Source organism: Coenobita brevimanus, chromosome 105, assembly GCF_032717465.1.
Source record: "Coenobita brevimanus isolate Jiangsu-jjx chromosome 105, ASM3271746v2, whole genome shotgun sequence".
Classification (NCBI taxonomy): Eukaryota; Metazoa; Arthropoda; class Malacostraca; order Decapoda; family Coenobitidae; genus Coenobita; species Coenobita brevimanus.
Genome location: NC_137058.1, coordinates 27,888,116 through 27,912,616, shown reverse-complemented (window position 1 = coordinate 27,912,616; position 24,501 = coordinate 27,888,116). Strand labels below are relative to the sequence as shown.

General features: G+C 44.6%; 1 protein-coding gene across 1 annotated transcript; it reads left to right on the top strand.

Annotated features, from left to right (window-relative positions):
* The first annotated feature begins 3,363 nt into the window (after positions 1 to 3,363).
* On the top strand, positions 3,364 to 22,862 carry LOC145416280 (uncharacterized). Its single transcript, XM_080285278.1, has 5 exons — positions 3,364 to 5,102; positions 5,160 to 5,276; positions 5,442 to 6,374; positions 20,448 to 20,561; positions 22,799 to 22,862. Exons 1-5 carry the CDS (start codon positions 3,364 to 3,366, stop codon positions 22,860 to 22,862), a joined length of 2,967 nt encoding a protein of 988 aa, XP_080141404.1.
* The last annotated feature ends 1,639 nt before the right edge of the window (positions 22,863 to 24,501 follow it).

The window sequence follows — 24,501 nt, the reverse complement described above, 5'->3', positions numbered from 1 at the left end:
TGGTTTGGGCATTTGGAGAAGATAGAAAGTGAGAGACTAACGAGGAGTATGTGCGAGGTACAGTGGGGGGGGAGGGAGAAACCGAGGATGAGATGGAGGGATGGAGTGGAGAGGTATATTAGAGAGGGAGGTGTGAGTTGGGGGCAGGGCAATGCAATGGCAGGGGACAGGGCGACATGGAGGCGATTAGTTTGTGGCCACCTCATACAGGATTAAGGTGTCTAGCTATAGATAGATAGATTATTGATAGTCACATATTAAGTACAAGTCTTTTATTTTCTGGTTACATATTTATACTGTTTAAAGGAAGATTTATGCTACACTGACTCTGACTCATCTACCACAACTGCTACACCCAAATTTAGCGGACAGTGAGAACTCCCAGACTCTCATAACCACGACTATTATCAGTGTGGCTTCGTAACATCCATTTATCGGCCATTATCTCGCTTCCATTACTGCTCTGCGGCTGGTCTGGGTGTTGCTCCGTCGCTGCTCCCACTCGCCGTCTCCCCAATTAACCGTAACTATGACTTGCGACGGTGACGTTGCCAAAAATCCAGAGAAATTGGAAATGTCTGTGGGTCGCTAGTTCACACACAGCAGTGGCCTCACCTATAAAAATAGTTGCGTTGACTGCCGCTAGGGGGACTTGGGGCGAGAAGGTGCGATTTTGTACACACACACACACACACACACACACACACACCATCATCATCATCCACTCATTTATTACCCCGTCAGGAGCGTAGGGGTCCGCGACTAGGCTACTTAGTCCCAGTCCTGACAAATGTGGCCAGTCGCACTACCATGAGTGACACGTCAGCAGTATACGCAAAACATCTGTCGAATCCCATGTAGACACTGTTGGAGCGACTTAACCAACTAGGCGTCTGTTTGATTATATGGGGACGTGATGAGGACTGATGAAGATAAATTGGTAAAGAAAAAAAAAATGACTTCCACGAACTACCAGGTTACGCCAACTGCCACCAGAGGGACAGAAGAATGGCGGGAAGTTACGATTTGGTAGCTGGATATACACTAACCTATCTCCATCCATCCATCCATCATCCAGTCCTACATTGCCCCATGAGGAGCGTAGGAGTCCGAGGCTAAGCAGTTGGTCCCGACATTGAAGATGAGAGTGACCAGCCTCACTCATCCCTGAGTGGCATTACAGGAGCAGTCAACTCCAACCACCCCTTGGATATAAACCTTCACCGGCTTAATCCGATTGGAGCACAATAATTACTCTCTAAACTACCAGGCGCCATAATTTGGTTATATGGTTACCACCCAGCGTAGTAATTGGTTTCCTGGTGTACAGGAATCCATTTGGCTTGTCACTCAGTGTAGAGTAACCCACAGGCAGAAGGAAGAGGAAAGAATGAAGGAAAGAAAGACAGAAGAGGAAGTGTAAAGTTACCCATAGGCAGAAGGACAAGGAAAGAATGAAGTAAAGGAAGACAGAAGAGGATGGAAGGAAAGAAGGATGGAGGAGAGGAAAGGGCAGACACCCGACAGCAGCACTACATCGAGTGAATGGATGGTGAGCGCCCCACCTACCACAAACCTATCTCCGTATAGCAATAATTCTTTGTGGGTGTATAATTATAAAGTCTTACCAGTATATTATAAAGTCTGCATCGTTTTTTAGCGGTTATTGAGTGACACTGCCGATAATCTGAAGAAAATTATTAGTATTTGTTGTGCATGTCGCTTATGAACCCCTACCGAAAGGCGGGCTTGGCAACATCACGGGCTACTGAGACGCAGGTTAGGCTACATCACGGACAGTATGGGCTACATTACGTGCTACTGTGACGCAGGTTGGGCTACATTACGAGCTACTGAGACGCAGGTCGGACTACATCACGGGCTAATGAGACGGAGGTTGGGCTACATCACGGGCTACTGAGACGCAGGTTGGGCTACAGCACGGGCTACTGAGACGCAGGTTGGGCTACATGGGAGGCGGGCGGGGCTATGAACTACTTTGAGGCCGTCAGTCCCGCGGTTACCACCATGTGAGGCAGTGCTGGCCCCTCCACTGCCCTCCCGTACTCGCACACACCCCGCCCTGAGCGAGACCAAGACTTGTGTTTCCTGTTCATCGCCAGAGAACTCAGACGAGGACTTTTCACTTAGTTCAAGGATCAGTTTTTGTGTTCAAGTTCATTACAGGAGGACTTAACATTATTCATACGAGGGATGTTCAACCTGTTCATCAGTAGAGAATATCAGTTCATCAGACGAGGAGTGTTCACCCTAATAGGACTGTTCTTAAGAGGACTGTTCATTCTGTTCACCTTGTTCATCAGTCGAGAACTGTTCACCCCATTTGTCAAACCAGGACTGTTCATACGAGGACCGCTCATCCTGTTCGTCACTCAAGTACTGTTCATTCCACTCCTCAGAACAAGTGATGCTTTATACCTATGCACTTTGGCTATAGAGAAGGATTTAGTATAAGAGTATGTAGGGGGGCAAGATTAAACACTCCCTGGGCATTATTCTACCGCGTCTGTGATGGAACAAAAGCACTTACTGTCAAAATAGGCTTAAGTAATCCAATAAGAATACGAATTTACTAAGCTCTCTTTAAAACAGCGAAACAACAGTTTCTAATTATTGTGGTAATTATCTATAAATATACGCTAAATACTCTGATAAGAAAATATAATTATACTTACTTTACTTGCCAAAATAGGGTTAGTTAACATAGTTTGTACGGTTACTTAATATTCCCCCAAAACTGGTACGATAGAAAATAACATTTCTGACGTGTTAACAAATTACGAAATTGCAATGTGGAATCACCAGCATCTGTAGACATATAGGACTTCGCTTGCCACCCCCCTACACCTGTGAAACGTACTAATACGGCAGTTGTTGATATCACGACAGTACTTACGACTACCGCCACCAGGTATTACCATTACAAATACTGTGTAGATGCACTGTACACGTTTAACAATACTGCCAAGGCTTTGCATGACCGTAAAGGCGTGCTGAGTTGATGGGAATAATTTTAGTGAACCAAGATTTCTCTCCCACGTCAAAATGACAATGAACTGGCAAGTGAACCAGTGAGGTGGTAGAAAGGTGAGGGAAGCGCAGAGAGCACTATACTCTGTCCACTTTTACTTGGCCCCACATTGCCATCTTTCTATCTTCAATGCTGAGCCGTACCAAGTGATTAACTCTGGAATATGGACTTAGTCACGAAGAGTGCTGCGAAAATTATGCAGATCCACAGCATTGTTTAATTCTGCCGCTGATTTACGTGAAATAAACTGCAAAAACACGAAAATTCCTGCCAACTTGTATTGGTATCACAGGCGAAAATCAATGGGCACCATGAGTGAGAAGAGCGAGAGTGACAGCGAGAAGAGTGGGGTACGAGCGGGAAACAGCGACATGAAGGTGAATGTGATGTACCGCGGGATGGTGTACCGTGTGAGGGGCATCAAGGTACTCTGCTCCGTTGTCACTGCTGTAATACTCCTTCTAGTAGCTATTGTTGGCCTTGGGGTATGGATGCTAGTGAGTGCTTATGCCGAGGACAAAGCCAAGCCATTCCCAGATCAAGCCAACGCAACCAAGCTGACAGGTGGCACAGAAACGCCATCCTCAACACCCTACACCATAGATTTCAACGCCCCAAGTGCCACGCTAGAAGAGGTGTCACTCCCAGCGCTGGTCCCCCATACAGTTCCCAGCGAGGATTTGTACGTCAACGAAGCGATTGGCCACTTTCAAGGTGTCACCCCGAGCAAGGACCTCGTAGCCACCTCACCTAGAGACCCTGCACCAGACCCGGACTTTGGACTCTTCGGAGGTTTGGAAGATGTGGGTGACAGTCGCTCACAGGTCAACAGTCCACCCCAGCCACAGCCTGATGTAGAAGATAGTCTGGTGCAACACTCTGACACCAACCCAATCCGTGTCCCTGCTCCACCACATCGCCACTCTGACACAGACCCCAGACACGCCTCCGCCCCGTCCCACCTCTACTCTGTTGTCAGCCCTGGTGATGCCCCACCATCCTTACACTCTGACACTGGCCCTGATCATGCCCCTCCACCACTCCACACTGTCTGGGACCACACCCATATCGTACCAGGGGCAGACACCAGACAGAGAGAGGAGTATACCTATGATGAATCACCAGTGACCTTTGGAGAACCCATACTTCAGGGCGGCCTGCCTGATAATATCCCCAGGGATATTGACCCCATGTTGCTGGATATGGGGCTACCCTTCCCTTATCCGCCCTCCATCCCCACCACCAGACCTCCCTACAGACGAACCACCACCCCACTACCCAGACGTCCCACCTACCCCAACTACGGCGCAGAACGCCAACGCACCCCACCACGACGCCGTCCTGCTCCACCATACTTTGAATATGAGCACGACTATGATGTCCAGCCAGCAGGGGTGAAATATGAGGACCACGACCATTACCACACGCCGTCACCCATCCCACACACCCCAAACCAACCCACCATCACTCCCAGGCCACAGACAGACTTCCAGACCGAACCAGCCTCTTCCACCACTGTGTTAGATTCCCCAGACACACGTCAAGGAGCACCAGGTGCAGGACGACTACCCAGTGGATTGTCTCTGCCTCCTGGGGTGACGCTGCCATCATGGGTGAACTTACCTCCTGGTGTGACACTGCCAGGAGAGCTGGAGGGGCTTCGGAAGACGGCTGAGGAGGGCCTGGGTCGATTACCAAAGGGACCAGGGAGTTACCTGGATTACATGTTGCATTTCAACAGGAGACGCAACAGAACTAGGCCTGCAACTACCACTTACCCACCTACGACTGAAAATGAGACGCCATACAGTCACAGGACGGGTCCGACAGAGGACAGGGAAACAGACTCAGGGTACACTGGCCCACCAGTGGTTGGGTATGGTGATCGACCTCCCAGAACCCGCCCTGACCCTGTCTTCCAGCACTTTTGGGATGTGTACGGGTATGATGGCAAGGCTCCGGCCCGCCATGATGACCGAGGCCCCGTGCCTGAGGAGTTCTGGGGTCCTGAAGCCTCCCATCCACAGGATAATGACAGAGCTCCACCTCAGTCTGGTGGACCTCGACCAGTTCAGCCTGGACTCAGATCAGATCAGTTTAGACGCAGGTTTAACGCTGGCCCTCCCCACCCCAAAATCAGAGGGCCACGTCCTGATGGCCAGGGCTATCCCTTACCTTGGCGGCCAGATGCTGAGCGCCCACCAGTTCTGACAGACCAGAATTCGTGGCCAGGGCAAGACCGACCATACCCAGCACGATCTGGCCCATCTGCAAACCGTCCCAGACCATCACACCTTCGACCTGAGCAGGTAAACAGACGAATGGGACCTGCAGACCAAGTACGAGAGTCATCTGATACTCGACCTAGACCACAGGACATTCGGACAAGGCCATCAAGACCTAGACCTGGACTGCCAAACACCCAGCCAGGAGGAATGAGCACCCGACCCCTCCCCTCCCCTCCACCCAACCACCGCCCCTTCCTGGGACCCTTGTATGACATCTATGACTACTCCAAAAGACTGGCATCCACCCTCTTAAGTTTCCCAGCTGCCCTTAATTCCCGGTACAATGCCTCGAGGTCAGAGTACATGAGGAACGAGGTCGAGCTACTGGAGGACTACAATAGGGTGTTCCAGAATCCAAACACCTCCAGCGCTGACGTTCTTCCAGACATGTTTGACGACAGACCCAGCAGAAATGAGCGTCTGATGCTTATAGACTCCAGTAAATTGCGTTCCCTTTCACCCTTTGAACTTTCCCTAATCACCTGGACGTTCCTGGACTTCTGGGAGTTCCTGATTGAGAAAGTAGGTACGCTATCCAAGGAGGACCTGCGACTGCTGGAACAACGCCTGGAACGTCTACGACAGAAGAAGGACCGCGTCATGACCCAGAGCTTCGTGACCGCCACCGCCGACCAACGGATCGCCCAGGATTCCAGCGACACCAGCTTTCCAGATATTTCCAGAGCAATTGCAATGGCTGAAGAGTTGTTGAGGAACCTTCCAGGGGTGGCTGAGGTTGCAAGATCTGCCACCTCGACCCCTGAAACCCCATCCAACTCCACCTCATCTCTGGAAACCTCAATTACCGATTCTTCTGACGAGTTTGAGGGTCGCATGTGGGATCCTTTGGGTGTCTTCAACTCAGAGGAGAGAGTCAAGTTCATGGAATTCGCTATCAAGGTACTTTTCAAATTTGGCCGTGTGTACCTAACGAAGAACTACGCCCTGGATTGCATGATGCTCCTCTTCTGCAAAGACCTGAACTCCGGCTCCAGGAAAGATGGGATGGACGGAATGGCGGCAAAGATAAAGAGGTAAAGGCAATAGAATATGAGAGATTAGTTTACTTTTAATCCTGTTTTGCCTTTGCCTGTCTTTTTTCTTTTAACAGCGTCATACACTGTTCCTTTCTCAGCATAAAATGTATAGACTTGTGCACAAACGCACTCAGAATATTTCGTTTACTGCACACACAAGTATTTACACACACACACACACACACACACACACACACACACACACACACACACACACACACACACACACACACACACACACACACACACACACACACACACACACACACACACACACCAGCAGACTTCATTGGCTGTCAAAAAAAAAAGCTTTCAGGGGCACGTGCACAGAGCAAACACGTGCACAAAGCAGGCACACAGCACGTACGCATGACAAGACGGTTTGCACGCGTGGGCCGGAGCTCATTGTCAGAACACAGAGAGAGCACACACACCCTCTGTTGACAGTCAGACACACCACAACACGACCCGGAGCCAGACAAACATTACACAACACGTATTTAGGGAGCGATGCACTCGAGGTCAATGATTCTTTTTTTCTTTTTTATCTTAGTTGTTTACGTGCTGCAGAGAAACGCCTGCATGTGGTGGCATCAGTATAACCAGGCGGCTTCACTACTTGGTTATGCAAACGTCCCTTAACTACTTACCAGTCCCCCAAAAGAAGGACTGCAGTAAGACAACATCAGCCTTCAGTCCACTGTGTTGACGTTCAGATGAGCCAAGGTTACAACTACGACTAAATCCTTCCTCATTTGAAAGTGAGAAAGCGAGGTATGGGGATTGATGAAATTAAAGAATTGATAAGGAATGGAAATGGATAGATATGATATGTACAGAGAAACATATAATAAGCTTTTGGCACTCCCCTTCAAGTCAAAATAGTTTCTTAACCCCAGACCACCAGAATAACCCCAACAAAGACCAAAATCATCATCACTAAGGCAAAGTCAAATAGGTAAAGTTGTTTCCCGGAGTTTGGTTCGATAGACGACGGAATCACTCCATGTGGCAGGAGTTAAGAATGAGAGAGAGAGAGAGAGAGAGGAATGCAGGTTATACTTGTAAGGTAGAGTAAGGATCCCGAAAGCTTGAATGATTTGTGAATAATTTTGTTATCCATTGCACTGGGTATCCTGTTTAATAGTTCCCTCTTTTTTCTGTATGCTACCTTATCCTTTCTTTCTAGGTTGTAACAAGGGTTAGGTTGATGATGATAATGATGATGATGATAATGATGACGATGGTGATGATGATGATAATGCTGACGATGATTATGATGATGGCAAACCTTACCCTATCCTTCTAGGCTGAAACAATGGTTGGGATGATGATAATGATGATGCTGATAATGATGACGATGATGATGATGATGATAATGATGACGATGATGATAATAATGATGATGATGATGATGGCATATTCTCATCATCATGTCTTATCCGCTTACGTTTCGAATCCCTCAGGTGACTGGACTTTGTGTGTGTGTGTGTGTGTGTGTGTGTGTGTGTGTGTGTCTGTAATGAACTGCCAGGGGTGTTGGTCGGTCTACAATTCGTAAAATTTTTGGACTTCACATGCCTAGCCTCGGCCCCCTACGCTCTGAATAGGATAATACGAGATTCTCTCTCTCTCTCTCTCTCTCTCTCTCTCTCTCTCTCTCTCTCTCTCTCTCTCTTGGTCTATAGTCAGATGCCTTATTCACGGAAGGGTTGGCCACAAACAAATCGCCTACACCTGGCTGCCCTTTCTCCAACTCATACCGCCCTCACGCATATACCTCTCCACCCCATCCCTTCATCTCATCCTTGGTTTCCTCCTCCCCTTTCCTCTTCTCCGTCTCGCTCACATACAGCCGCTTCTGTCTACGGCCTTCACACACACACACACACACACACACACACACACACACACACACACACACACACACACACACACACACACACACACACACACACACACACACACACACACACACGGCGCGTCTGTGTCTGTTTGATCATTGTCGTTGACTGAAGAGGAGGGGTGATGGAAGTTCTATTTGTGCTTACTAGACCGATTCCATGAGGCAGGTGTGTGTGTGTGTGTGTGTGTGTGTGTGTGTGTGTGTGTGTGTGTGTGTGTGTGTGTGAGAGAGAGAGAGAGAGAACATAGACCTTACAGTTTTTTTAAGTGGTCCGACCTTAATGTTAACCCATTGGCTCCCAGATTTCCTGTGCGAGGGATTTTGCTGAAAGGGCACTAAGCGTACCGCCATCCGCCTGTGGTCTTATAGTCGCGAAGCTCATAGGTCCCTATCCCGGGGTTCCCTTTTATTTGATGAAATTTTGAAAACGCCGAGTTCCGTCGTATATTGAAGACGGCGCTAATGGGTTAAAGGAAGGAAAATCTGTTTACATAATTTTCTAAAGAGTTGAAAGAGAGGACTGCAAAGTAGAAAGAATAACTCCTCTCTCTCTCTCTCTCTCTCTCTCTCTCTCTCTCTCTCTCTCTCTCTCTCTCTCTCCTTCCATCACTTCCTCAGCCTTCCTGCCCTACTTTCCTTCCCTATTATTATTGTTATTATTATTTTCCTCTCCTCGTCTCTCTTTCACCCTCCATTATATCCCTCCCCACATATTCCCCTCCTCCTCCTCCTCTCTTACCACTTTTCCCAGCTCTCTCCTCCCGTCTCAGTTCTTCCCTTCCCCTCTCTTCATCTTCCTCTATCTTTACCCCTGCCTTTTCTTCTCCTCTCCTCCATTTTTTTTCCCCTGCCTCTTCATTAGCTCCCTTTTTCCCTCTTCCCTCTCCTTTCCCCCATCTTTTCTTATTCCCTTCCGTCCCATTCTTTCCTTCTTCCTCCTCCTTCGTTCTTCCTTCCCTTCCCTTACCTTCCCCACTCCCTCTGCTATACCCTCTCCTTCCTTCCCTTCCTCACTCCCTCTGCTATCCCCTCTCCTTCCTTCCCTTCCTCACTCCCTCTGCTATCCCCTCTCCTTCCTTCCCTTCCTCACTCCCTCTGCTATCCCCTCTCCTTCCTTCCCTTCCTCACTCCCTCTGCTATCCTCTCTCCTTCCTTCCCATTTCCTCCTCCCTTTCCCTCTCCTCTCCTTTCCCCTTTCCCCCTCCCTTCTCTCTCTTTCCCCTCCCCTTCCCTTCTCGTCTGAGCAAAGTAGCCAACAGAGTGGAACCTAACCGTTACTTGTGAGAGAGAGAGAGAGAGAGAGAGAGAGAGAGAGAGAGAGAGAGAGAGAGAGGAGGGTGACATTGATGGAGTGGTGGTGTTTTGGTGTGTTCAAGAGAAATACTAATATTAAGTGGTGTGATGTGGTGTGTGGTGAAATGTGGTGGTGGCGGAGTAGTGTGTTTTGCTCTGTGGTAAAGGTGTAGTGTAGTGTGCTGTGTGGTACAGTGTGAGGTGTAGTGGAGTACTGTGTTGTGCTCTGTGGTATTGTATGAGGTGTTCTGTAGTGTAGTGTGCTGTGTGGTGGTGGTGGAGTAGTGTGGTGTGCGTGGTGGTGGTGAAGTAGTGTAGTGTAGTGTGGTGTGTGTAGTGTAATGTAGTGCAGAGTTAGGTATAGTTTGGTTTAGTATTGTGTGGTGTGGTGTGGTGGTGATGAACGAACCTATAGTGAGTTACTTCAGTGGTATTATTATTATTATTATTATTATTATTATTATTATTATTACTGTTATTATTATTATTATTATTATTATTATTATTATTATTATTACTGTTATTATTATTATTATTATTATTATTATTATTATTATTATTATTATTATTGTTGTTGTTGTTGTTGTTGTTGGTGGTGGTGGTGGTGGTGGTGGGCAGTGTTTCTAATGATGACTGTTGCCTGTTCCACCTGGAGAGGAGGGAATGACTAGTGGATATTAGGCGATTTGATGATAGCTCCCACTGGAGAAGAATTCCTTAACCTCTTTGTTATGGCGATTTATTTTATATTTTTCGTTTTTTTTAATCATTTTTTAATTCCTATTCCTTCCCATTTTTTTTTCTTTTCTTGGTTCTGTTATCTTGTTTTTTTTTTTTTTTTTCTTGGAGGCAATAATCTTTGCGGAATTCTAGCCTTTGGTTCCTTTTTCCTTGCATAATATATATATATATATATATATATATATATATATATATATATATATATATATATATATATATATATATATATATATATATATATATATGCAGCCTTCATTTACTCCTTCTTTACTGGGCTCGTATTCACGCCGGTTAAGGAAGCTCCCTAACACCTCTTCCTTAGCGATTTATTTTTGGCTATTTTTGGCAATTATCCTTTTGTACGTTATATATGTAGTGTATGGCGATAGTGGAAGGATTTTTAGAATACAGAAGAGGACAGTAAGTTATAAGAAGCAAAATAAATCGCTTAGGAATAAGTGTTAGGGAGCTTGCGATATTAGAGGGACTTATGTAATACAGAAGAGGACAGTAAGTGTAATATACAAAATAAATCGCTGGGAAAAGGTGTTGGGGAGCTTTTGATGCTGGAAGGATTTATGTAACACAAAGGAGGACAGTAAGGTATAAAAAGCAAAATAAATCGCTTAGGAAAAGGTGTTAGGTTGCTTGCGATATTGGAAGGATTTATGTAGTACAGAGGTGGATAGAAAGGTGTAATCAAAATAAATCGCTTTGGAAAAGGCGTTAGGGAGCTTGCGATATTGGTAAGATTTATGTAACACAAAAGTGGACGGTAAGGTGTCATAAGCAAAATAAATCGCTTAGGAATAGGTCATAGGTTGCTTGCGGTATTGGAAGGATTTATGTAGTACAGAAGAGGACAGAAAGGTGAAGTATACAAAATAAATCGCTCGGGAAAATGTGTGAGGGAGCGTGCGATATTGGAAGGATTTAGAAGGACAGCAAGGAATTTAAAAAATCGCTTAGGAAAAGGTGTTAGAGAGCTTGCAATATTGGAAGGATTATGTGATAGAGGAGGACAGTAAGATATAATAGCAAAATAAATCGCTTAGGAAAATGTGTTAGGGAGCATCCTCAACCGACGGGAATACGGTCCCCAGAGGTCTGTCCAAAATAAAATAAAATCATCTCATAGATTTAAAAGAGAATGTATATATAATGTTAAAACACGTCATTGGAGTGACGGGGTTAATGGAAGAAAACTTTGCCAGAGAATTGAAAAAATTATATTCTCTCTCTCTCTCTCTCTCTCTCTCTCTCTCTCTCTCTCTCTCTCTCTCTCTCTCTCTCACACACACACACACACACACACACACACCTCCGTTACTATGTGGTTAGCCTCGGGAATGTCAGGAACGCTCTCAGCTGAAGAAAATCGTCTAGTCTTACCCTGAACGAAATCCCTCAAAAACATTCAGTGGCAACGAAGGGGTTAACTTTCTGAATCCGGAAGCGTATCTTGTCAGTCGTGTCACCTCCAGACGATTTTATTCAGCGTAGGAAATCCCCTAGTAGTGAAGAATTTAGTGAAGAATGTAAATCACTTCACCCAGTTACAAGAGAAAATAATCCAAAGCTAAATAAAATCGTCTGGGTGTGGTAAGAGTGAAATGTAAAAAGACTCCTTGGCATTCAGGGGGTTGTTGTTCTCTTGTGTGGCGCTTCCCCCTTGGCCTTTTCAGCTTGGAGGACGATTAGTGACCTGTATGTGACATCGACTGTGCAGGTCGGATGTTGGGGGGAGGTTCAGACCCGGCAAAATTGGGATTGTTTTAATGACCCTCGTGCGGTTGATTGACTTTCTCTGTTTCCTTATCATCTTCGTTTTCTTTCCTTCCTCTGGTTCTCCTGTGCACCACTAACGATGGTCGTGTTGTGTGTGTGGCCAGAGTTTTACGTGTTATGGCCGTCTGGTGAAACATACCGGTGCTGGATATACGGCAGTCTTGTGCCCACCACCACCTGTTACATTCACAAATATCACAAGTCACTGGTTGCCGCCAGCAAAGGAATATATATATTATATATATCATCATCAGCCGTGAGTATCCACTGCAGGACCGGCCTATCCTGACCGAAGTCGGGACGATACAGCCAATGTATCTCTACCAAGTGGCTTAGGCTGTCTAATAGAGATTTTATGTAGGGTGAGAAGTGCTTGTAAGTGTATTTGTAGTGGCTTTGGATGTGTGTGTAGTCTGTGAACCAAGTGTAATCGGCCCGCGCAAGCCGACTGGGTGCAAGCATACTTTATAGTAAGCGACACTGGTTCAACCACAGCACCCCTTGTGTCCGCCAATGCAGTACGTGGCCAGGTGAACACTCCCAAAGTTTATTACCCTGGCGGGGCGCGAACCCTGGTTCACCCGTGTACGAAACGCACACTCTACCACTGTACCACAGAGGCTCCATATATATATATATATATATATATATATATATATAACGAATTTTTATTTATTTATTTTTTTAAATCTAGAAAGACAGATCTGAGCTAAGTGCTAAAAGTGGTGCTAACATTAGGCTCAAGTGCTTGCGATTTTACGGACATTTACAGCGATATTTTAGTCCGTGATTGTTCAGAGGCATTACACTTAGCGTACCGTGTGAAGCCATTAGTGAGGTGAGCAGCGTGTAGGCTAGCAGTTGGTACTGTAATGGTGTTGATGTAGCGGGTACGGTACTGGACACCATCTGTTCTGGTCATGCTGTTTAAGCCAAAGTTTTCCTCTCATCCATTCATTGTACTGTTACTCCTTTTTGTCTCTCGTGCAGACATTTGATGTAGGGATGTAACCACCCTGTCACCCACCACTTATGGGACAGTCGGGTACACAAGTGAACCTAGAATTCCACTGCATTTGCCTCACTGTAAGGTTATCATCGTCACTTTCCACCCTGACGCAACATACCAGAATCATCCTTGGCCAGTGAATACCAAGCCTCTCACAACTTACACTATAAGCCACGAAAGGAAAGTGACATATAAAGATGACTGAATATTAGGCGAAATTTTCTCCCTGATAATTTGTATATAACTTAATTTTTTGCTAGGCTACTGTGCGTTTCGGATGGTTAAACTTTTTCCTGATGCATTTACCAGACTTAGAGAAAGACTCGTAAGGGAAGACTACCGTAAACTCAACTCCTCATCAGCCCCTCAAACTCTGCGACTCTAATCTGTGCAAAGTAGGGAGTGAAGACGCTGTGAATGTTCTTGTGGGAATACAGTGGTGAGGAAGTGTGTGTGTGTGTGTGTGTGTGTGTGTGTGTGTGTGTGTGTGTGTGTGTGTGTGTGTGTGTGAGCGCAGTAGTAGTAGTAGTTGTAGTAGTAATAGTAACGAGTAACTGGAGTGTGGTGGGAGTAACTGGAGTGAGAGGAATCGTCGTGGTAGCCTTGAGCCACTTCGTTGTATAAAAACAGTTATTCACCCAGGTAGAGAGAACCAGGCACTTCCTCCGCTCCTAACCCCCCCTTTCCTTCATCCTTAGCACACTTCACTCGCTTATTCATTTTCATTTCCGGGATCATCTTTAGGCGCGGCCCGGTCAGTCAGTGTCACCCTAAGGATTTTCACAGGCAAGGTGGGCTACTTCACACTATGGAACTCTCTTCGTGTGTCTATATTTCCCTCTGCCTGTGACCTCCAGTCGTTTAAACGCAGTGTGTCCAGGCATCTTGAAATGAACGGATCTTGAATGTCTTTTTTTCCCTAAGTGGGAACAACCTTGCGGGAGTCTAGCCTTTGGTTCCTTCTTTCATGTATAAAAAAAAATAACGAAGCCACATATTGTACTACACTTTACCTCGAGCTTCTGTACTTGTAATAGATGGTGTTCGAAGTGGGTGGCTGAACAACTAATCAAAGGTCAAGGTCTCAGGGTAAGGTCAGGGTCACAGGATAAGGTCAGGGTCACAGGATAAGGTCAAGGTCACAGGATAAAGTCAGGGTCACAGGATAAGGTCAGGGTCACAGGACAAGGTCAGGGTCATAGGATAAGGTCAAAGATATATTGTTAAGACTGGAAACTAATTGTTTGTGAATGTGGGTCTTGTTGTTAGGTAAGGCGGTCAATCTCCTTTCCTTATCCTTCCTGCAAATACATAGATAATAAAAAAAAATATATTGTTATGACTAACTGTGTGTATTTGTGATTGTGGCTCGTGTTGGTAGATAAGGCAGGGATTACGGTGCCTTACTTCCTTCCTGCCGCAGCGACTCACCCTCCCTTAGGCTGGAATACCGCTTCCCGCCTGACTGTGGGCCCGGTACACCGCTATTGCACCCTAGGCACCTCACCCTGCCTCACTCCACCCCACCCTGCTGCATATCACCTCACCCTGCCGCACTCCACCTCACCCTGCCTCACTCCACCTCACCCTGCCTCACCCTAGCTTCATATGATATTTAACTTCACTCCATCATCATTCCACCTTACCTTAACTTCAATTGCCTCATTAACCCTCATATATTCACACTCCCTCCATATTCACCCCGTTTCACTCCATCCCACTTCGTCATCACTCCACCTCACTCCAAGTTACAGTACCTCATCCAGCCTCATATAATGTCACCCCATCCTGCCTCACCTCGCCACATTTCACCTCTTTTCATTATCATAATCATATCACACCATCCCACCTCACCTCTCATCATCATGGTCCCCACCACACCACACCCCACCTCACCCTCCTACATCATCATTGTCCCCACCCCACCTCACCCCCCTTCATCATCGTTGTTTCCACCTCACCTCTCCCCACCTCGTTTTATCTCACCCCACCCCACCTCACTACACCCTTCCTCACCCCACCCAACCTCACTACACCCTTCCTCACCCCACCCAACCTCACTACACCCTTCCTCACCCCATCCAACCTCACTTCACCCCACCTCACCCCTTTCAAGTTCCGTCCCATCACACCACCACACCATCACCACAAATCACCTCACTGTGATTCAGACTTTATTCTCCTTCGCTGAACACAATTAAACTTTAGAATTATATGCCTTGTGAATTGAGCTCCCCTCCTCTCAAACAAGAATGCTACTGACGCAGTGACCAACCCTATTGTAACTCTCAAAAGCCCGGGGCAGCTCTAGTATTCTTTTTCATCAAATGACAGAAGATTTGATTCAGCTGAGTCGTAGAGGCCTGAATATGTGAAGATGTTACGTCGCTGTTTGGAATTCAAGTATCATAAGTATTTCTTCAACTTTGGCATTATATTTCCCCCCATCACACAGACATCATTATCCTCGTACTGTGTAAAGTAAACAATGTGTCATATTCTGTACGTTTAAAATATGAAATAAACAAGTAACTAAATAAATAAATACTGGAGAATATGTGACGAAGCAATAATGGTCATAAAACTTGGTACTTTGGGGGATGTAACTCCTTTAGTCCAGTAAAGATATGTTTTTACACACGTCTCTTTGCCTATATCTTGAGACTTAGTTTTCTGTTTATTCATCCCTGCGCCTAAACTGAAAGACTTGCATCGCCCATCTTCTCAGGATTTGCTGCTTCCACCCTGCCCTTCCACCCATCACCACCCCAGCCCATCCCACCCACTCCTTGCTGCCAGTCCCATTTATTTGTGCCCTCGTGTCGTGTATATCATTCGGATTATTACCTCGGCTTCCCACTCCTGAAAAACATCCATTCCACACACCATACAGCCTTTCTCCGTCCACCACCACAACAACCACACTACCACCACCACCTCCACCACCTCACAAGCTACTCATTGCCACACTACTACCATCACTGCCACCACCACTGCCACACCACCACCACCACACCATCAACACCACACAGCACATTATCACCCTCACTTACCATACCACCACACAGCCCATTGCCACACCTTCACCATCACAATCTCCCCCCCCCCCCCACCATTACCACACAGTCTCCTCCACATCATCACCTTCACCCCCACAACTCTCCCACTATTACCACACCACTACCACCACCACAGCGTCACCCTAATACCACATAGCACTTTATCACCCTGACTACACCGCACGATCCACTACCACACCAGCACCACCACAGTTCCCACGACTACCACCACACATTCCCCTTCACATCACCACCACCACAGTTCTACTATTCCCACACCACCACCACCACAATCCCTCACCACTTCTACCACCACACAGTCCATTGCCACACCATCTCCACCACAATCGCCCACCACTGACACCACAGTTCCCTCCACATCATCGCTACCACCACCACCACCACCACCACCACAGTTCTACCACAGCTACCACACCACACCACGCCCCCAGCCAGTAACAGTACCGCCTGTGTCCTAAGGGGGGTTGATGTCCCAGTTACCCCACTACACACGTACTCTTATCTTTCTCCTTCTCTCATCCCCACCTCTCTCTCTCTCTCTCTCTCTCTCTCTCTCTCTCTGTACTTATTTATTTATTAATTTGTGTGCACGCTTTATTCCCAACACAGTCCTTGTTTTCCCTAAAAACGAATGTTTGTAGCGTGTCTGATGTGTGTGTGTGTGTGTGTGTGTGTGTGTGTGTGTGTGTGTGTGTGTGTGTGTGTTTTCTGTATTTGTGTGTTCTTACGTAAGTCCGGTTATTTTTACCCTCCCCTCCCCTTCCACTATAACCCCCTCCCTCCCCTCCCCCCTATAACCCCTTCTCCCCACACCACCCCCAACACCGCAAACCTTTTAAAGTACCGTAAACTCCATCATTAGCGCAACAGCAGACTTTCACAGGCTCTGAGTGAAGTGTGTGAGGCAGGGTGGTGTGGTGTGGCAAGGGGGGAGTCGTTCATGGGTAGGGAGGCTAGTGTTCAGGGGAATTTCTTTTAAGGTCCATCCCCCTAACGGCATCAGATATTTAGCAGGGGGTAGGCAGATAGATATACCGATAGATAGATAGATGGATAGACATGCATACATACATACATACATACGTTGAAAAATATGAATCGGTAGACAGAGAAGGAAATAGATATGAGAGGAATAGATGGGGTAACTGACCGATAGATTAACAAATAGATAGATAGATAGATACACAGATAATAGATAAGTAAAGACACTAGACAGACAGACGGATAGACAGACTGAGATATAGGTAGACAGATAAATATAGTTGGATAGATAGGTAGGTAGACAGGAGGACAGACAGACAGATAACTAGATAGACAATGACAGATAGATTGATAGATAGGTGGGTAGGTAGACAGATAGATAGATATAGATGAATAGATACGTAGGCAGGAAGGCAGGACAGGCAGACAGAGAAATAGATAAATAGATAGAAATAGATAGATACAGATTGATTGATAGGTAGGTAGGTAGACAGGCAGGATAGGTAGGTAGGTAGGTAGACGGGCAGGATAGGTAGGGAGGTACTGTAGGTAGGTTGGTAGGTAGACAGGCAGGATAGGGAGGGAGGGAGGTAGACAGACAGGCAGGATAGGGAGGGAGGTAGACAGGCAGGATAGGTAGGGAGGTACTGTAGGTAGGTAGGTAGGTAGACAGACAGGATAGGGAGGGAGGAAGGTAAGTAGGTAGACAGACAGGATAGGGAGGGAGGTAGGTAGGTAGACAGGCAGGGTAGGTAGGTAAGTAGACAGGCAGGCAGGTAGGTAGGTAGGTAGAGCAGACAGAAAGGGGTACAGGTAAATAGATAGACATACAGATTGATTGATAGATAGATAGACAGGCAGGGTAAGTAGATAGACAGGCAGGATAGGTAGATAGGTAGTTAAGTAGGGCAGACAATCAGGCAGACCCAAGAAGGACGCCTGGTGATGGAGTGGCAGAGCAAATGAATCTTTTTTGTAGCGGCTGTATAGTAATTTGTATACATTCTCTCTCTCTCTCTCTCTCTCTCTCTCTCTCTCTCTCTCTCTCTCTCTCTCTCACACACACACACACACACACACACACACACACACACACACACACACACACACACACACACACACTGACTAAGGGTTTTCCGTAGTTACCTGACCCTTTCAGCTCAGGTATAGTCAAGCTGGAGGGCTCGTTTGACTAGTAACCAAGGAGACAGCCCTGCCTCATAACTAAAGCATATAGTTTACATCGGTTACATATACAGTAGGTTAATACTGAGGTGTTTTCGGAATAAATCGATTAGGGAAATGTGTTAGGGAGCATTCTATCATTTGAGTTACGGAGCCCAGAGTCATATCATACGGTTCTCTTCACAAAACCGGGAAAGCGAAGGTGAACCGCAGGCAAACCTTCAATTTCCTACGGTCATTTGTGGGCCTTTGTGAGCATTACGCGTGCTTAGTGTGTGCGTGCGGAAGTCAGCAGCGAGGGAGAGCAGACACATATGCAGTAATTTCGCCATGTAACAGTTAGGTTCGCCTGCATGCCACTTGACAGAACACACTGCAGTAAGAGAGAGAGAGAGAGAGAGAGAGAGAGAGAGAGAGAGAGAGAGAGAGAGAGAGAGAACCTAAGCACGCGTTACTCTCTTCATATAATTAGCCTGCATATCACTTAACAACGCGTGCAGCAGTGAAATGGAGAAACTAAGCACACCTGACTCATTAATCAGAAAGGTGTGTGTGTGTGTGTGTGTGTGTGTGTGTGTGTGTGTGTGTGTGTTTCTCTTTCACCGTTCCCGTTTATTAATATTACTGTTAACCTTTTCACTGTTATTAATGATCCTGTCACTTCGTATGTCTGTATTCAAAGTGGCCTGAAATAATTCCTAACAACATCTCTTTAGCGATTTGTTTAGTGTACTTAATCTTAATAGTCTCCTGTATTATATTTATTTATTTATTTTTATTTTATTTTAGTGTCGACTTAGTGACTTATAAGGGGATATTGAGATGAGAGAGAGAGAGAGAGAGAGAAGCGGCATATAAATTCTCTCTCTCTCTCTCTCTCCCTCTCTCGCCACTCAGCCAGAACCACCCATCCCGTTACACCCCCACGGGAAACTGGGCCACTCAACCCCTTCCCTACGAGTACCACCTTGGCGTTTTCAGACGATTTTACTCAGCTGAAGGAGGGAACTTCGACCAATTAAATTCCTTCAGTGAGGATACTGTTTTCTTCATTCTTACCATCACCGGACGATTTTATTCAGACGATTTTTAACATTTTATTCAGACGATTTTTAGCATGATTTTATTCCAGGATTTTATTCGGGATCATTTTATGACATGATTTTATTCAGCATGGTTTTATTCAGACGATTTTATTCTTCCCATCTCTTATTAATGGAAGGGTTAAGAAGCATCCAGGAAACCCCCCTAGTGCAATGGTCGAGTATTGTATTTGTCAGACGGTTGGACGCCAGATTTTATTTATCCCCCCGCCAGACGATTGTAATGCTTGTTATTGTTATTGTTATGTGATTGTTATTGTTATGTGCACAATCACTGTTAAGGTGGTGAAGGCATGAAGCTGTGGCACAAAGGTGATATGGTAATTCTCCTATTGTGTGTATTTTGCCTTTATCTGATTGCTATCCACTCCAGCTGTAAGTTTCAAAAAAGAGTCATAGTGGTGATGATGATGAAGGGAAAAGTGATGCTGGTGGTGCTGGTGGTGGTGGTGATAAGACTAGAGTGGTGGTGGTGGTGATAAGACTAGAGTGGTGGTGGTGGTCGGGTGATGATAATGATGACGGCACTTAAATGTTTTATTGGTACTGGCAGTGATGATGATGATGATGATGATGATGATGATGATGATGATGTTGAGGAGGTAAATTTTTTTCGTGCGTCATTGGTACCGTCAGTAAGAAGAGCTACGGAAATGATGATGATGATGATAGTAAGAGATGCTTGTGTTAATGATGTTGATGATGATAGTAAAAGATGCTGGTGTTGTTGATGATGATGATGATGATGTTAGTAAGATATGCTGATGTTTCTGATGATGATGATATTAAAAGTGAGATTAGTAAGAGATGCTCTTCATACCGATGATGATGGTTATGGTAATGATGATAACAGTAATAATACCAACCACCAACACACCAACTCATCTCATCTCTTCCAGCTTGGATAATAATAATAATAATAATAATGATAATAATAATAATAGTAACAACAACCAACACACTAACCCACCTTTTCTCTTTCAGCGTTGGTCTGAAGGTGCTCACCGTGAAGGACACCAGTAGAATGGACACTATGGGGGAGATATGGCGCTCACTCACTGCCTGGGAGACTCTTCAGTGCGAGGCCATGTTCCCAAGGTATATATAGTGTATTTAAGAACCTTAGAAACTTTGACAAATTTAACCTGAAACTTTGAAAACTTTGTCCTGTTTGTGTATTCAGAAAAGCTTAGAAAAATGATAGCTACATGTGTGTTTTAAAAATTTATATATCCATCTGTCTGTCCGTCTTTCTGTCCGTCTTTCTGTCCGTCTATTTGTCTATCTGTCTGTCGAAAAGAAGCTTAGAAAAGTTATCTCTTTATGTGTGTTCAGAAAAGCTTAGGAAAGTTATACCTACCTGTGTATTAAAAATCTCTCTCTCTCTCTCTCTCTCTCTCTCTCTCTCTCTCTCTCTCTCTCTCTCTCTCTCTCTCTCTCTCTCTCTCAAAAAAGCTTAGAAAAATTATACCTACACATGTATTCAGAAAATGTTTATCACTCTATCTGTCTATCTGTTTGTCAGAAAGCTGAGAAAAATTACACCTACCTGTGTATTCAGAGGATTTAAAAATTGTCCCGACTGTTATGTAATTATCAGTGAGCAATATTCAGAGGGTTCAGTTTTCACAGGTAATATTATCAGTATTATCAGTAAATAAAATTCAAAGTTGTTTCCACAGATATTATCAGTATTATCAGTAAACAATATTCAAAGTTGTTTCCATGGATATTATCAGTATTATCAGTAAACAATATTCAAAGTTGTTTTCACAGGTAATCTTATCAGTATTATCAGTAGGCAATGTTCAAAGTTGTTTCCACAGGTAATATTATCAGTAAACAATATTCAAAGTTGTTTTCACAGGTAATCTTGTCAGTATTATCAGTAAGCAATAGTCAGAGGGTTAAGTTTCCACTGGTAATTTTATCAGTATTTTCAGTAAGCACTGTTCAGAGGGTTAAATTTCCACAGGTAATATCAGTAAGCAGTATTCAAAGGGTTAAATTCCCACAGGTATTATCAGTAAGCATTATTCAAAGGGTTAAGTTCCCACAGGTAATATCAGTAATCAGTATTCAAAAGGTTAAGTTTCCACAGGTAATCTTATCAGTAAAGGCCCGTGAACGGATATGTCATTATACTTATGTGAAGGTTTTCGTCATTTCGCGTTATCGCATTTTTTTTATATTCTGGTTAAGAGTGTTTTCGTTTTTCACGTTTAAGTAATGTAATTCTAGTTATTGTAAGACTTTCATATTAGTCATGAGATCTTTCGTCATTCTACTTACGGATTTTTGACATGGTAGCTTCTTCAATTTTCGTTCAGCTGTCTTTCTTCGTCATTCCGGTTATCTTTTTCATCATTCTAATTATCTCCTTTTCGTCATTCTAGTAGTCATTTTCATTCTAGTTTTTCTCATGTTTTTGTCATCCAAGTCATGCCCTATTTTCGTCGTTATAACTGACATTTTCGTCATTCTGGTTGCCATGTTTTCCTCATTCTAATTATCTCATATTTTCACCATTCTAGTTATCTTAATGTTTACGTCATTTTAGTTTTCCTCTTAATGTTTACGTCATTTTAGTTATCCCATTAATGTTTACGTTATTTTAGTTATCCCATTAATGTTTACGTCATTTTAGTTATCCCATGTTTACGTCATTTTAGTTATCCCATTAATGTTTACGTCATTTTAGTTATCCCATGTTTACGTCATTTTAGTTATCCCATTAATGTTTACCATCCATCCATCATCCCATCCTATGTTGCCCCATCAGGAGCGAAGGAGCCCGGGGTCCTGACATCTAAGATGAGAGTGACCAGCCGCACTCATCCCTGAGTGGCATAACATGAGCAATAAACCCCAACCACTCCTTGGATACAAACCTATACAGGCTCAATCCGATTGAAGCGCCTTTCCCACTAAACCACCAGGCGCCTTGATTTGGTTATGTGGTTACCACTCAGCGTAGTTAATGGTTTCCTGATGTACAGGAAACCGTTTTGCTTGTCACTCGGTGTAGAATCACCCATAGGCAGAAGGAAGAGGAAAGAATGAAGGAAAGTAAGCCAGAAGAGGAGTGTAAAGTCACCCATAGGCAGAGGAAAGAGGAAAGAATGAAGGAAAGACACAAGAGGGAGTGTAAAGTCACCCATAGGCAGAAAAAGAAAAAGAATGAAGGAAAGAAAGATGGAAGACTAAGGAAGGAAGATAGGAAAGGGCAGACACTCAAAGTAGCACTGCATTGGAGTGGATGGTGGGCGCCCCCACCTGCCACACGTTATTCTAATTAAATGTGTTCGTTTCTGTCAAGTGTGTGTATGTTGCAGGTGTGATGGACCCAAGGCGCTCGAGATTGTCAACGATGTGGCTCTGGGCTCTCGCAGGAAGTAGGCATGCCAAACTAGTACCACAACTAGAGCTACCATCACTGCCACAACCAGAGCGAGCACCACTACCACAACCAGAGCTGCCACCACTACCACAGCCAGAGCTACCACCACTGTCACAACCAACCACGTCCCCCACTACACTCATATATGGCCTCAGAATTTCTTGTACATTGGAGAGGAGGGAACGAGCCGTGACGCTAATCGATGTTACCAGTTTTTCATAGTTGGAACAGAATTTGAGGTGTGAATTTTCAGAATATCACACCAAAACTTTTGCAGTTCCCAGCCAGGATGTGTATTAAAATTTATGAATTATCTAACGAGCTAGTGTGATGGGATGAAAAACGAAAAAAAGCCCATGTTATTTTTGTCTACTTCGGAGAGAATGTTGGGCTTTTAAATTTTCTGTTGTTCGAAATGTTAGTGGTATAAAGAACTTTTAGGCTGTTTTCAGTTTTCGCCTCCCAGTTACTTTATCCAGCAAAATCTGTCTACTGTATATAACTGTAAGTGTCGGATCGGGAATGACTGAAATCCTGAGAATATCGTACATCTGGGAGGGCAGTTGTCGGCTATATTTGACTACCGTACCTACAGGAAAAATAATTGTTATACTCTGTTTTGGCGCCATTTTGTTTCATTTAATGACGTAGCTCTTATTCGTAGCTCAAGATGTAGATGAGTGGGTTGTGGAGAGTGAGGAGATATTTATTATGAAATTTTAAGAGGAGTTACAATACTCTATCGTATTTTCGTGTCAATAATTGCTACGAATTAAATGTGGTGTGTCACTTCAGTACGATGACGTCTTTATTTCTCGCAGACGATTTCATTGAAGTAGATCGTCTGGAAGTAGTATAAATAATCAAAAGACGTCCTCGGGGTGAAGTGGTTAGCTGAGAGATGCAAGATTGTTCATAAATATCGTCTGAGAATATAGTATTACATTCAGGGATACAAACATGTTAAGTTACGGATATGGAGCGGGATTCACGAGCATACTTAAGATCATTTGCTTCTCGTAACTATGAATTGCTTTACCCAGGAAGGAGAGATTTAGGAAGGCGTTCGATGACGGTCTGGACACTGCTACTCCTCACCCTGCCCTTGGGTGGGAAAGGAGGTCCGGATGATCGTGATGATGTTATATTTACTGTGTTCTTGCAAGAAAAAGAAATCATAAGGAACTGTTGGTATTTTTTGGAGGATAAACAAGAGACATGAGATGACTGTACTTACTCCTTATCTTGCCCATACTCTAAGAAGAAATCATAAGGAACTGATTTTTTTCTTTTTTTTTTTTTTTTTGAGCATGAACTAGTGACATGGGAAGATTGTATATTCTCCTTGCCTTACCCTTCCTGTAATAATAATAATAATAATAATAATAATAAAAATAATAATAATTTCGATAAGGGACTAGTAGCATTTCTTGGAGGATGAACAAGAGATATGGGAAGCTGCAACTCTCCTTCTTTAGTTCATCCTCTAAAAACAAGCATTTTATACAATACAGGATGAATTAGATACGTAATGAGGTTAGGACTGTTTCATTCATGTCTGTCCTGCAAAAAGAGAATCTAGGTCGCGATACGGAACGAAAGTAAGATAAAGAAAATTATCGCTTCCAGTCCTTTCAG

Bases quoted from the DNA above. Each gene is read 5' to 3' on its own strand.
- LOC145416280 (XM_080285278.1), top strand. From the start codon at position 3,364: ATGAGTGAGAAGAGCGAGAGTGACAGCGAGAAGAGTGGGGTACGAGCG. The intron at 5,277-5,441 runs GTGGCCAGGGCA...CATTCGGACAAG, and splicing joins GTTCTGACAGACCAGAATTC to GCCATCAAGACCTAGACCTG. The intron at 6,375-20,447 runs GTAAAGGCAATA...TTTCTCTTTCAG, and splicing joins ATGGCGGCAAAGATAAAGAG to CGTTGGTCTGAAGGTGCTCA.